General features: G+C 41.0%; 1 protein-coding gene across 3 annotated transcripts in view; it reads left to right on the top strand.

Annotated features, from left to right (window-relative positions):
• The first annotated feature begins 2,319 nt into the window (after nucleotides 1-2,319).
• The window catches only part of SEL1L (SEL1L adaptor subunit of SYVN1 ubiquitin ligase), a 35,161-nt gene continuing 23,065 nt past the window's right edge, over nucleotides 2,320-14,415 (top strand). The window contains exons 1-5 of one of the 3 annotated variants that reach the window (XM_062495290.1): nucleotides 2,320-2,413; nucleotides 9,452-9,489; nucleotides 9,827-10,049; nucleotides 13,002-13,169; nucleotides 13,760-13,865. In XM_062495290.1, the coding sequence (XP_062351274.1) occupies nucleotides 2,320-2,413; nucleotides 9,452-9,489; nucleotides 9,827-10,049; nucleotides 13,002-13,169; nucleotides 13,760-13,865 (629 nt within the window). Of the gene's footprint in view, nucleotides 2,414-9,349; nucleotides 9,490-9,826; nucleotides 10,050-13,001; nucleotides 13,170-13,759; nucleotides 13,866-14,415 lie in introns of those variants that run through there. The other 2 variants (XM_062495293.1, XM_062495292.1) reach the window with 2 other exon arrangements.

Raw genomic sequence — 14,415 nt, 5'->3', positions numbered from 1 at the left:
TGGGCTGCGAATGGATCTCTGCATCCTCCATGGACTTCATACATTACAGTAGAACAGTTTGTTTTACCATAGTCCTCTCCACAGCTAGCAGAGGAACCTCAGCTCCAATGCTTGAAGCACCTCCTCTCCCTTTTTTTTTCCAAGGACCTTGATGTTGTCATGTTGTTTTCCTTCATGTCTTCACTTCTTCCTCTTGTCTGACTAGAAGAAAAACTACTGCTCGTAGGTACCATTGTCAATAATGAAAGATTCCTGTGCGATGCCGCAGCACCAAGAGGTCGATCTCATCTAGGTTCCACATCGAAGAGTTGCACACCATGTTTGCACTGCCGGTCATGCAGCCCCACCGCCACTGAGAGGGCAGTGGCAGCCACCACAGTGTTGGCCCTGTTTAATGCCTCTTCTCATATGGGGAGCCAGGAAGGGGAAGCCACCACTGCTGCCCCTGCCCTTCCTCCTGCAGCGTGTCTGGCTAGGGGCGGCCAGGCAGGCAAGGTTCGCCACAAGCCACATTGAGAGGGCAACAACCATGGCAACACATTGCCACGCACAGCACCAGGGATGGGCCCTGGTGTCAGTGCCTCGCCACCCCTGGAAAGAAAACTGCACATGCACTGTTTTGATTTTCTTCTTAAATATGTCATCAGAGAGGCGTTACCAACCTTTCTAATTGGGGCAGCAGCATGTCCATCTTCAGAGCCATCAGAGAGGCTCTGTTGGACATGGTGGAAGCTTCTAGCAGCTTGTCACAGAAGCTACCCTTGTGGCCCTCCCGTGCTACCAGAAAAATCAGCGCAATCAGCGCACTACCCAAACCTGCCCTACCCACCCCTGCACTGATGCCCTCTGGGCAGGCCAGAGCCATCTCCTGCAGTACTGTCGAGGTTTCAGGTCACCTCAGGGCCCCTCTGCTGCCTCCAGGGCTGGTCCTTCCAGCTCCCCTGAGCACTGTCACTGCCACACACAGGGGGATCGCACCGCTCCCCACACGGGGTGGGCTCCCCTCCTCCGCTCAAAGGGGTGACATTCACAGGTAGGTGATTTTATGCTTTTCCATTGACCAAACCATAGATTAAACTTAGGGCTGATCTGAGCACAGAGAAGCACCCCAGTGAAACCCCTTCTGACCAGCTCCTGGCAATGGCACTCCCACACCTGTTCAGCTTCCTTGTGTCAAACTGTTCAGCCAGGTGTGTTGTTCAGCTGTACTGTAGCTAGAACAAATTGACTGGTACTTCAGTGTTTTCCTACTTAGGATCAGAGCCACCCGTTATTTCTATCCAAGTCGTTTACAGGCTCTTTCAAACTGCCTGGAGCAGTGCGGCATTCCCTTGCCTGCAGACCTTGCCCAAGCAGGCAGAAAATCCCTCGGCCAGCCCTGTGTGGGGCCTGCACTTGCCACAGTTTCAGCCACTGTGTCCCATGGGAGAAACAGCCGCTGGTGGCCACTCTCGCCCTGCAGAGATCCCAGCTGTAGCACTGTGAGGCTAAGGTGGCTTGACACTACTGAGACAGCGTGGGAAAACCCAATTTATAATTCAGCATAGCACTGTGTAACAGTAACGCGGTGACATTTACTACCCAGCCATGTTTCCGTCCATTAAAGGCTGGGATGCTGTTTCCCTTTCTCGTTTGCCTTTTAACTGACCCACAGAAAGATGCAATTCCTGTGAGAACCGAAGAGTTAGACACAGCGCTACACCCTTTCCTAGAACTGATGCCTTTCTGAAGATAAAGTTGCACTAAACTCTTTGTGTTTCACATACTCCATCTGTGCTGGTTTACGCATACACTTAATTTACTGCTGCTTCCGTACTCCGGGTCAACGAAGAGTATCCCATTCCCGGAATTCTGCGGTCTGGAATGGGCGGGGCTGCGGGTGGCGACGCCGCGCTCGCGCCCTGCGCCGTTCAGCGCGGGGAGTTGTGGGTGACGTAGTCCCTGCACAGCCGCGGGCCCCCGGGGGCACACTCTCCCAGGCGGCGCCGCGGCCTTAGCAAGGAGCTGTGGGTACTGTAGGAACGGCGCACGAACCAATGGAAGGGGCCGTTTCGGAAGGAACTGCTCGCGCAGGGGCCCTCGCTGAGATTAGTGCGGCGCTATTTGCTAACGGGAAGGCGTGACGGGCGAGCCGGACCTCCGCCGAGCCAATCGGAGTGGGCCATGTAGAGCCAGCCGTTCCCCGGAGTTGCGTGTGCTGCTGCCAGCGGCTCGTAGTCGGCCGTCAGCGCGGCAGCTGATTGGTGGCGGCCGTGCGGTGGGCGGGGCTAAAGAACCGGAGTCGGGGGCGCTCGGCGCGGCCCCTCAGAGCCCAGCGGGATGGGGCGGCGGGCGTGCTGGGTGGTCGTGGTGTTGTGCCTGGCTGCGCTCTCGGCCGGCGTGCTGCCCGCGGTCGGAGCGCTTCCCGCGGCTGGTGAGTACCGTGGCTCCGCCTCCCTACGCCCCCCTGGGCCCGAGCGCTGCGGCGGCGTTGCCCCCCGGGGCCTGCGGCGGGGGAGGGGGCGCAGAGGTATCCGTGCGGGTCCTGACGCCTGCACCGGGGCGCGGGGGCGGTGACGGCGGGGGAGGCGACCCGGTGCTCTCGCTGGGGCTTTGGGGTGCCCGCGGGCAGCACCGACCTCGTTGAGGCGGCGGAGCGGAGCTGCGGGGACCGGGGCTCTTGTCAGCTGTGCGGCCGCGGGTGACGGGACCGAGCTGGCTTGAGCTTTGCTTCACCGGCGCTGCTCCGTAGGCCTGGTAGGGGTAGGCGCATTGCTCAGTGCGGTGCCTGCCTTTGAACAGCTCGTTAGGAGCCCACTTTTTAGTGCTTGCACTAAAGGCGTTTCTTCTTGCTGGAACGCATTTTCTCACCGAGCCGCTGATAATGCTGATTTCAGCCTTGTCAGAACGGTTTTCTCACCTCGATATAAAGGGAACATTTATGCGTGCTGTTTTATGTCCCCATAATACTTTTTCCCTCATCCCTATTTTGTTGTTGTGCAGCTCGGGTTTTGTCTGATTCTCATGTGCTGTCATCTACTTCCTTTTCTGGGGTTTCTACCTCCCACACCCTGCTTTCCACCATGGGTGGTGGGGAGTATGTGCAGTGCATTTATTTATAAAGCCAGAAGCCACCACGTTAACAACGACCATATGCGGTGCTGCTGGGGATTTGCTTTTACACTGTTTTAGGAAAGTAACTTAACGTTTTCCCTAGAGGTAAGTTCAGTAGTTTGGGGTTCATTTTCCTGTATGCAGTATGAAGTTGAAATTTTAAGTAATATTACTGGTCTTTGGATTATGTGAACTTTGTAGGTCACTTGATAAGCCAGCAGGGTACTTTTGGAGTTGTGGAAAGGATACACGCGAGTTCTGTGAAACCGGAGAGATGTAGCCAAACTTTTGAACTATGTGCTCTCATTTATAGTGTATATAAAGAAAAAAGCTAAGGTGAGATGAGTGAATGTCAGATGAACCATCTGTTGTATATATCGAAGTTAGATGATAAGGGCTGGTCAGGTGTGTATCAGTGGCTATACTACCATGCAGCTCTTTTGTCTTGACTGTTTGTCCACTATCACAAAGTTGTTTGTGAGCATGAAGTTCTGATACTTTAATTCAGCTTGTATAAACAAAATGTTTAGATTCAATTGAACTAATACAACTAATCAGCCAAAGAAAGCACAGTACATGAATGTAGGCTTGGGAGCTGTTTACAAACTTAAATTGCTACTGTGAGGTCAGACTGTACATTTATATCCACAGTTAGTTAGGAGAGGGGGTTTGGAGTCCACCTTTTGGCAGAAAGGTATGAGAGGAATTGCTCCAATTTTTGACAAGAATAATTCAGAAAGTTGTCCTCACTATAAGCTTTGATTTCCCACAGTAACAGTATGACTTTCTATAGTAGAGACTGATATGAGCCTTGGGACTGTGTATTAAATGTTTCCTTGAATGCTTATTTGTTCCTAATGTCTGGGCTGGAAGGAGTCATCTGGGAGGGGTTTTCAGAAGAATGAGTAAGAATAGTCCAAGTCTTATATTTCCTAACTTTAGGAAGAGTTTTTAATGAGGACTTTTTTTTAGTAGTGAGCATTTAAAATATAACTTGAGTATTTGAAATGTAACTCTTTTGTCATAAACTTTAAATCAATTTATTGGAAACTTGAATGCAAGAAAATCCAAGCCAAAGGAAAGAGGCATTATATTTTTTTAAACGTATATATTGCTGCAGGTTATGAAGGTGTTTAAAATTGAGAATGGGGAAAGATATTACAAAGCATTAGGAAAAGCAGCTGAAAAATGCTAAGTGTGTGTGTTCTCCAGACAAAAATGGCTTTCTGGTTATCACAGTAGTGGTGGCCTTCCCCTTGTGATCACTCATTAAGAACATTGGACAAAATCCTTTTTTTTTTTTTCCCTTAATTTTTGTGATTGCCAGCAGTGTTTGATTCCTGGGATTTTTTTCTTCTTGTTCACAGACGAAGAGATAAAAATGTTCTCATTCTGCCTGAAGAGAGGAAGTGATGCTTCCTCTGACCTTCCTGTGTGTTTCATGGCTAACTTCAGTGATGGGCAGATGTTTTTATACTGTCCCACTGATTGATGGGACAAACAAGCACACTCGTATACCTGTAGGGAACTTGAGTACCTATTCTTCCATAAGACAGGGCTGAGTGGTTTTCCCTGACCTTTCTGTTTTAACTTAACCTGATTGAAAAATATTCTCTAAACTGTTTGCCTTGTTGCCTGGTTGGGAATCTCAGTTCCTACTGAGGAACTTCTGGAGAGTAAGTTCTGTAACTACTTAGCCAGCAATTGCAAGGACACTGGAAAAAAGATTTTTTTATGCGGGTTGAGGGTTGACCTGTATGTCAATCTTCTAGTTGAACTAAAATGAATATGTTGCACAGATTGTAGCTGGGAACAATTCACTTGCTGCCAAGGATACTTTGGAACTATTCTTGCTGAATAGGTGCCACTTAAGGATTTTGCTTAGCTCACTGCATGTTTTAAAGCTTCATGTAATGAGAATAGCATCTATGCTATTGAGTCTGTTTCTGTACTGAATATATCAGTTGAAATCAGATAAGTAGTCTGGGGTAATTTTTTTCTTAAGATAACATTTTTTTCCTGCAAGAAGTGGATAAATAGTGTTTGTGTTCTATTTCAATGTCTGTCTAGTCACTTGCACATAAACAACATTGAAGGAAGTTGCCAAAAATACTACAGAAAATCTCCCACGGATGCTCTAAAGCAGTCACTACCAAAAAGATTTTTGAGCATGCATTTTACATGTATTTTTTGTAAGTTAAACATTGATGTACTTTTGTCCTAACATTATGTACCTCATAAAACATGCCCAAAAAACACGAATAAAAAAAGAATGAAAGGAAGGTGGAATGACCACTATATTAAGAGAAGTTTTATGTATTAAGAGTCCAAAAGGTATGTTATTCCTGCAGCCCTGGTGGGTTGGCTGGCATACTCCCTGAGATGTGCCCGCTTCAGTTGGGAGATCCCTGCTCTTAGCAGAATCCCACTAGTTGCTTTGTTGTCATTGAGTTTGAGGCTTGAAGAGCTTGGCAAAAGCTAGAAAGAAACTGACAGCAGTAATCAGTTAGGGATTCATCAGAGCTGTGGGCGACTGCTTCACTTACTCAGTTTTTGGCTCCTTCCTGAATGTGAGTGACCACTTTAATATTGAAACTAGTGGTATTTCTTGTCCAATAGTAGCAGCCTTTTAGCTTTATGGGATGTCAGTTGATCCCTTCTAATATGGCAAAACTTTGCAACTGTTGAACTTCCTCAAGCTAATGACGTTATTGCTGAATCACACTGCATAGTTCTTCTGGTTTCTACCCTTCTCTCCTTAGTGCTCTCTTGAAAACAGTAATTCTTACAAAATGGTAGGACCTTTATCCAGCGTATGGTAGGATCTTTTTCTCTAGCATAGGCTGGCAGAGTACTTTGGCTGTATTTACATAGCATGCTTGAACACTGGCCTTTTTTTACTGATGAAAAATGAATACTTTTTAAAGCTGATTTTAATTATATATGAACTGGTGGATGGTTGAAAAAAGATTGTGGTCCTGTGAAGTGCTTTAAAGCCCTAGCTGGGCATGAGAGCACCCAGCAATGTATACAGCTCAGCACCATTTGTAAGTGAAGCATTCTGTATAAAATTGTCAGCTGCCCACTTGAGCCACAGGTATTTTTGCCACCTTTTCCTTTTAATAAATCATTGCACTCTATAACTTGTTTAACAGATTGTGAGATTAATTTCCACTTGGCCTTTTTAGAGGAGGTTTATAGGATTGGACAGCTTTGGTAACAGATCCAAATTAAAAGAAAAAAATGTAGTTCTTTTTTTTAATTGAAATGTGGAAAAGCAAGCTAAACTATCAGCTTTAATCTGTCTCTGAAGCAGGTGCATAAACATAACATCTGTGACTATTCAGTAGCTTAGCCTTGACTAATAAACTGTTCTTGGGTCCAGCTGTGACCTTTCATAAACCTTTCATTAACTTTCAGAATAGTTTTCTTAACTGTTTCATAGGAGTAAACACACTTCTGTAAGTAGTGGGTACATATTAGTCAGCACTTCCATGAAACAAGGCTGTAAGTGCTGTAAGTGATCCCTCCTTTAGTCATACTATTCATTATCTCTGCAACCTCATCTGCCTACCTTAGAAAGAAGTCTCAAAGCTAAGAAGAGTTAAAATTAATATTATGATTTTGCTTTAGTGCCTTTTGGAGCCACAGTTTGAAAACAAACATCGTTCAACTTCAGTAACAAAGCTGGTTTCTTCAGAGAAAATTTAAATGATGCAATAGAAAGGAAATAGGTTTATTTGCTTTCAAGGAAGAAGAGCAAACATTTAGTGAGCTCTACCTTATGTTGCTCAGGTGTTTCTTGTCTTTCAATTTAGTAAACCTTTTGCTCTGTTTATGAAGTTACAATAAAGTTGTCCTTTCATTGGTGTGCATGGACAGTATAACCTATTTATATTTCTTCTAGTGTGTCTTTTGACATAAAGTGAACCTACGACCACAGATTGAAATCAGTGAAGCCATTTCCAAAATGTTAGAAAGCTCTAGTGCTGTCAGGCATATAGGCTAGTTTTGTACAGACAAAAACAATTACCCTAGCTTGTGTAGCTGTTAAAAAAAAAAAAGCAAAAACAAAACAAACATGATGTTTCCTACTGCAGTAACAGGTACTTGATAAGCACTTTTTATATATTAGAAGGAGCATACAAGCTACTGGGTAGGTAACCCTGTCCTAGTTTTCCCACTCTCCAGAAACATGTCTGGATACCTTGACAAGCTCTGAAGTTTGAAGATGACGTTTGGTTTTAGGTCAAAATTATTTAGGATAATTTAATGTAATATGTGGGAGACATGGTAAATGTCGACTTCTTTCATAATTTCAAGATAGAAACACCAAGCAAGTGTTAAAATGTATGTGTATGAATTTAAAGACCAATTGTCACATCATGATCTGTAGTGTCAAAGTTCAGTGGTAGAACTTCTTATGACTTACCACAATCACCCTTATCTGTTAGATCCCTCAAGCTGCTAAGCCCTGAGGTCTCTGCCAAAAATGCAGCTAGCCTTGTTTTTTCCTTTTGCCTTCATAATGTTGGGTTTTTTTCCAAATTGGTGTTTGTTCTTACTCTGTCTTGGTTGCTCCTTGCAGGGTCTGTTTCATCTGGAGTGCTCTTTGCTGTCTCTACAAGTTTTTCTGAAATGCTCTACACATTTTCATTTTCAGACCAGTAGAGTACAGTTGCTTGCCCACGTTAACTGTTCTAGATAATTTTTCATTCCATGTCTGCTGGCAGTCATTCTTTGAGCTTTACATCCTCTTCACCATCCTCAACAGGATGTTCTTTATATGTCTTTATATGTCTCAGTTGTACTGTCAATCATCTCATCACCATAATCCTGCAGCTTCACTTACAAGACTTTGCGGGGTTTTTTTTTAAAGCTGTAACAGGGTAATAGAAATTAAGTTGAATTGTCCCTCATCTTGTTACTTGTTCTAATCAAAGGTTGTACTTCAATCTAGATTCCAGAAAGTGATTTCCAAGATTAACCCTTTCATAGGGTTATAGTAGTAGACTTCAAAACATGAAGAGTCATGTTTGTAATTTGTCACTTTAGAGAGGGTTTATCTCTGGTAAGTCACTTTACTTGCATAAGAATGAAAATTGTGCAAGTTTTGTTTGCTGCTAAGTGCTTACAGGAGTCAGCAGAATTTTGTGAACTGTTGGAAGTGTTTGTGCAGGTAGCCTTTCATGGCTAACTGTAACAAACTAAATGTATCTCATGTACCTGGTCTTTAGCTATCTCAGTTTAGATACCTTTTTCAGTCACAGTGCAGGTCTCCAGCCCGTCAGTGCTTTGCCCTGCTACAGGGCATTGTGCACCCCAGAGCCTCAGAAAGGGGGATTTCTAAACATAGGAGGAGTTAGTGGCAGTTTTACTAAGTGGTCTGTTTTGAGCTTTTATTTCAATGTGAGTTGTATATGAGAGAGAGGGAGGCCTGTAGCATCTTCTTTCAAATGTAGGAGGGTTAGTTTGCTGAAGTGAGGTGGTACCAGATCCAGATGACTCTGAACCAGTCACATCTCAGTGGTGTCAATTTTAGAGGCTTCCCATCAAGATGATAGCACAAACCCAGTTGTGTGAAGCACAAGGAGTAGCCCATTTTAGTTCAAGAAACAAAACAATTGTTGCAGAAACAATTTTGGAAAACAATAGTAAAGCTGTCATAAATAAGCTTTTCTGATTATCTTCACATTTTCACCTGTATTCTTTAGGTGTCTGCCTAACAGCCTTTCTTCTTTACCATTTTTTCTCCTTCCAGTCTTTCTAATCAAATATATAGCTTTTAGACAAGAAAGATGAAAGTTAGACAAGACTTGCATCTCTTGAAGAGTATCTTAAAGACAAATTAATTCCTCACAGTTTTGAAGAGAAACCTCTATATAAAGGTTTGAATATGCTGGTCAAGAAGAAGGAATTGGCATTCTATAAAGCACAATGTTTAATTGCAAGCATGGAGTTATGAATACAACTTTCTGGTCGCTACTAAAGCTGTTCACACTAAAGCTGATTTGGTGACTAAAAACCTCATGTTCCATAGGCCTTTTTCCCTTAATGCACACCTTTTTAAGTAGCTTAATTGGACTTGAACCATTCAGACTGATTTGAGTTCAGGAAAACCACAGTTTTTTCCACTATGGAACACACAGATGTGTTAGTGTAGTTTAAGGAGGAGGATCACCTGTGAAACATTTGTTTCCTTCTCATCACAGCAATAAGGTTTTGCTGGAGTGTATTAGCCAGCTTAGTACACTAGAATATTTCAGAACCATGGTGTACAATATTATAACTGAAGGTTTTATTTTTGAGACAGTTACTCATGGAAAAGCATTTTACTGACTTAGAATGTCTCTTCTAGATGAAGAAGGAAATCAAGATGAATCACTGGAATCAAAGGTGAGGAGATACATTTCTAATCATTCTGCTTTACCTGTGGAGTGAGAGCAAAGGTCTGAAATTCAGAGCAATTTGATTTTAGGTTTTAAGCTATACTGAAGCTCTTGCTGTCTCATTAATTTTTTCTGTGCATCAGAAAAATTAATACCATGTTACATGTTTGAAACTTTTTATTTTAAGACCTGAAAGGGATAGAGGCAATGAGAGCTGATAGAGCTTGCTTTTGATTTGATTAAGTTAATTAACCATATATTTTAAGAAGTTTTTAAATGGATTTTAAGCCAGCTGCTGCTTCTCAGTTTCTAATCTTCTGAATTATGTGGCTGCTTTCCTTCAGACTTTATCTGCAGAGGACCAGGTAAAGGATCATTCCACTGGAACTCGAGTGGTAGCAGGTCAGATCTTCCTTGAATCTGGGAAATCGGACTCTCAGTCAGAGAATGAAGAGAACTTTCACAGTCAAGAAGAGGAAAAAGTGAATTCACTGGAAGAGTTGAACTCTCTAGAAATGTCAAATCTATTAAATAAGGATTTGGAAGAAGCAGAAGTACAGAGTCCAGGTAACTGCTCGCAGACTTTTGAACAAGTGGCTACATAGATGAGTCTGAAAAACTCCAGCATGTGGGTGCTCACAAACAGTAATTTTGAACATGTGAAATAACTAGTGTCTTAACCTTTCTGCAATGGAATGGTAATTACTGCCTTTCTCATTAGAAGAGAGCATCAAAATGTTTTGAAGTGTATTGTAATGCTCTTAAAATGCGTAGTAATTTTCAGATGCATTTGAAAGAATTTTCCATTTTTCTTATTGTTTCTATCTTGCTGGAAAGCTTTAACTATCAAATACAGCATTGAGAGCTTCAGGGCAGCATCTAAATTGCAAGTAAACTTCATGAAGTTTTTAAACAGAGGTAAAACCTTTTATCCTGGGCCTAAATTCCCAGGAAATTCTAATATGGCTTTTTTACTGTGTACTTTTATGATTTTTTGATTTGCAGTTAGTAGTCGATGATAACTGGATGGCACAGTTGAGTACCTTAACCTTTGCAGCAGACATTTCCTTTTTACTTGTCCATAAAAAGAAAATCTTAAATATTACTGAAAAATACAGTTGTGTGGTACTAATGATATTTGTCTTCTCAATTCATATTGAAATGTCAGAAGAAAGCAGGAGTTACTAAATGAGCTCTATCATGTAAAGGCTGAGTGTTTTCTAAGCTGTTTCCCTATTAGAGCAGAACTAATACCAGTTTGTGAAAACTCAGCAATAGGCTTAACCATTGCTTTTGATGCTGTGCTGTACAGGAAAAAAGTATATAAAATTCACTAAATCTTTCTGTCACAAAACAGTGAGCTAAGCACCATATTTAGTCAGTACAGTCTATTTCAAAAGTCAGCTATAAGGAACTTTTAATGTTATATAAAAATGTATCCAGCTGACTGGCTCTTCGGGAGCTGAGGTTTTTTTTAAGTATGTCTATCAACATACTGCAAGTGACTTTCAAAAACCCTAAGTTTACATCTTGCACAGTTCTTGGAACATCTTATGAATTAGATAAACAGTGTGAATGGAGGGATTTTTCATTTAAAAAAAGCAATTCTCAGATAAAAATATATGTTTTCTGGTCAGAGAATAGGGTGCTGAAGGACAGCTTTACAAGTGTTTTGACTGAGCATCTATCTGAGGCACAGATGTTGTACCTCTAGATGAGCTGGTGTTGACAGGAGTGATGAGCTGGTGTTGACAGGAGTGCATTAAGGGACAAACTCTTCTAAAAACAGGTTAGCTACTGTGTATGGTATAATGAAATACCACTGATTTTATTCAGAGTTAGTAAAGAGGTAAATTGCTTCTGGAGTATTTGGTTTGACAAAAGCTAATTTATCCTCTGGGTAAATTGTTTGCCTCACTTAGTATTTATCAGTGTCTAAGTACATAAATAACTGTCATGAGCATTTTAACCTGTGGTTGTGTTGCCGTGTTGCTCTTGAGATTAGTCTTTGTTATTATCTGTTAGCAAAAATAGCATTATGGTTGAATTTAGAATTTAAAAAATTCAAAGGGGGGAGTATTTGGGTTGAGTAGTTTCAAAATTTTTGTATACAGCTACATCTCATGCAGAAGACTGCAAAACTGCTTTCCACACTGGATACAGCTACAAAACAGTGCAAGCAGAACCATGAGTTCTCAAGTCGTGCTGATATCTTGGACTTGGAGCTTGTTCAAATGACAGTGATAAGAGGTCCCATAAGTTGTAGTTACATAGACCCTTAGCAGGAGTTTGTATATTAACTTTGTAGTTAACAAATGTCTGAAATTATTCCAGACTAATTGCATCTTAACACATTATTTTTGAGTGCAGTTACTGAAAATAAGTTTTTCCCTTGTGATACAACTAACTTGGAGTGATGTGGTGGAACCTGTGTCCAGGCATCCAGTTATGAAGAGCAGTTTGAACAGGTTCAGCTGTACCTGAAGACTTTCTTTTGCTTCAAAAAATCAGCATGAAATATTTAAACTAGCATAGTCTTTTGGCAATTATAGACCCTCAAAAGTAAAATAATTTTCTCTAACTACAAAAGTTGCAAAGTTAACTTGAAAAAATGATGGTTGACATTGTCAATTGCATGATTGCATGATTTTGCAAATGTTTTCAAATGAAGCTGAACCCAACTGTTGGATTTAGCTTAGTGAAAGAGTAAAGCTTTTACAAAAGGTCTTAATTAAATAATTCCTTCTTCAAAACCTAGAGAATTTTTAGTTTTCATAGAAGATTGATTTTATTTTAAAATACTGTGATACTGGAATCAGTAACCTTTGAAGTTTTAGTGCATGAGAAATGATAAATTGTGCTGTTCAAAGCCATTTTGAATGCTACTAAATATATTGGCAAAATTAAGTAATGATTTTAACCTAAGTATTTTCCAGAGCAGAAAGTTGCCAAACTTAGAGTGACAAGAATTGTTTCATCTACATCATAGTGATTTCACTTAAGTCTTTCCACGTAGTTGTATATTCCAGAGTACGCCCTGCTGGTGCTCCAGTACTTTCAATATAGCATTTTGTGATGTGTGGTGTTCTGTTGTGATTTTGTCTAACCCTGGGGCTAAAATGAATGTGCTCTGGAGTGCACTTCAAGCGTGCATTGCAAGGTATTTGCAGAAAAGAGAAAGTGCAAGGAAAGACTATTTATTTTGGTAGGCAATAAAAAGGTAGCTGAGATTGGCCTTTTCCAATCAAAATGGTATTTTCTTTGCTTAGAACTAAGAATATAAGAAACCATGTACCTTCTGCTTAGTTTCGTAATTAAAACTAAGAATTATATTTTTCAAATGCTACTTAGTAAAACTACTTTTTCAAGCTTTTTTAAAATAGAAATTTTACAGAAAACTTGATTAATTGTAGTTCATAGAAATTAAAACCAACATAGGAGCACTTTTCTGTATTTATTACGTTATTTTGATTTGGGAATAAAGGAGAGTAGTCTTAACTGCTGGGTGTATGTTTTCAGTTTTGACAGCTATTGGAGGCACTGCGGATGGTGAACCATGCCACTTTCCATTTTTGTTTATGGAGAAGGAATATGCAGAATGCACTGCTGATGGGAGGGAAGATGGCAGGCTTTGGTGTGCAACAACCTATGATTACAAGAAAGATCAAAAGTGGGGCTTCTGTGAATGTAAGCAACCTTTTTTCTTGTTCCAGAAGTGCTTTTTTAGGCTAGTGGTTTCAGTCCTCTTAACACTCTTATTTCAGGATCTAAAAGTGCCTGGCCAGTTCATACCACAATAAATAAAGTAGTTATAAAGGCAAAGTTTTCATCATGGAAGATAATTTTAAAAAATCCAGTTTCCAGATCTGATTTGGAAATCTTACAGTGAAGACAGCTATAAAACTGTTTCTGAGGCTGTAAGAAGGTAGGGATTTGACAGTGTTGCCTGTTACACTTACCGATTTGTTGCACAAAGGCAGCCCTTGTATAGGAAAGGTCCTTCTGAAGGAGGAGCCTGCACATCTTGCTTTTGAGCAATGAATGAAAACAGTTTATCAGCAAACTTGTACATGAGAGACATCATAAAAGAAGATATAATCTATTAATATATCAAACACATCCATTAGACAGGTTTTTGTAATCAGTTTATTGGTTTTCAAAACCATGTTTCTGGCTGTACTTGCCCTTTAGAACAAATAGGAATTTTGAGAGGATAGTCTTGAGTGGTATAAGTGGGACTTTTAATGCACAATTTTTTATTATTTTTTTTTTTTTAGCCGAAGAGCAGTCTAATAAGAGAAGGCAGATGCAAGAAGCTGAGGATGTTTATCAGATTGGAATGAAAATCCTTAATGAAAGCAGTAAAAAGTCTCAGAAGAAAGTGTAAGTATACCTTATCCACCCCCACGGGAGAAAGATGATATGGCTGGTCACTTTTGCTTAACTCAAAAAGAACTTGAATGACCTGCCCTGAGATTGAGCTTTATTGGATTCAATATCAAGCTATGTGGTGATAGAAGATAGCTGGTAAATTCAGGGTATTTTGAAAAACAAATTTATGCCTGCATTCCTTTGAATGCAGTAAAAATTGTGTAAGATTAACTTCTGAAGCGTGGGTGTCATGAAAGCATTGACTTAATGCAAGATGATGCTGCAGTTCTCTAGCCCCAGTTTATACCTGGCAACTGCCCAGGAAAAAACTGAGAATGTGATACAATTGCCCTTTTTCAGATGTTTCTGACAGTCTGGTTCACATTCTGCTTCAAAGATGAAGTGGGAAAAAATGGCATGTCTTGTCCTGCCCTGTTTTTTCTCCTGCTTTCTGATGGTTTTGGTCACCATAAAAAGAGTATTAAGCTTAAGCTCAGTGAATCATTAAAATTCTTATAATGAATGTTGTTAGAAACAAGAGGGTAACAGTTGTAGAGAAAAC

The sequence above is a fragment of the Cinclus cinclus genome, chromosome 6 (genome assembly GCF_963662255.1).
Source record: "Cinclus cinclus chromosome 6, bCinCin1.1, whole genome shotgun sequence".
Classification (NCBI taxonomy): domain Eukaryota; kingdom Metazoa; phylum Chordata; class Aves; order Passeriformes; family Cinclidae; genus Cinclus; species Cinclus cinclus.
Note: the sequence above shows the minus strand (reverse complement) of the source record. Positions and strands in the feature narration are given on the sequence as shown.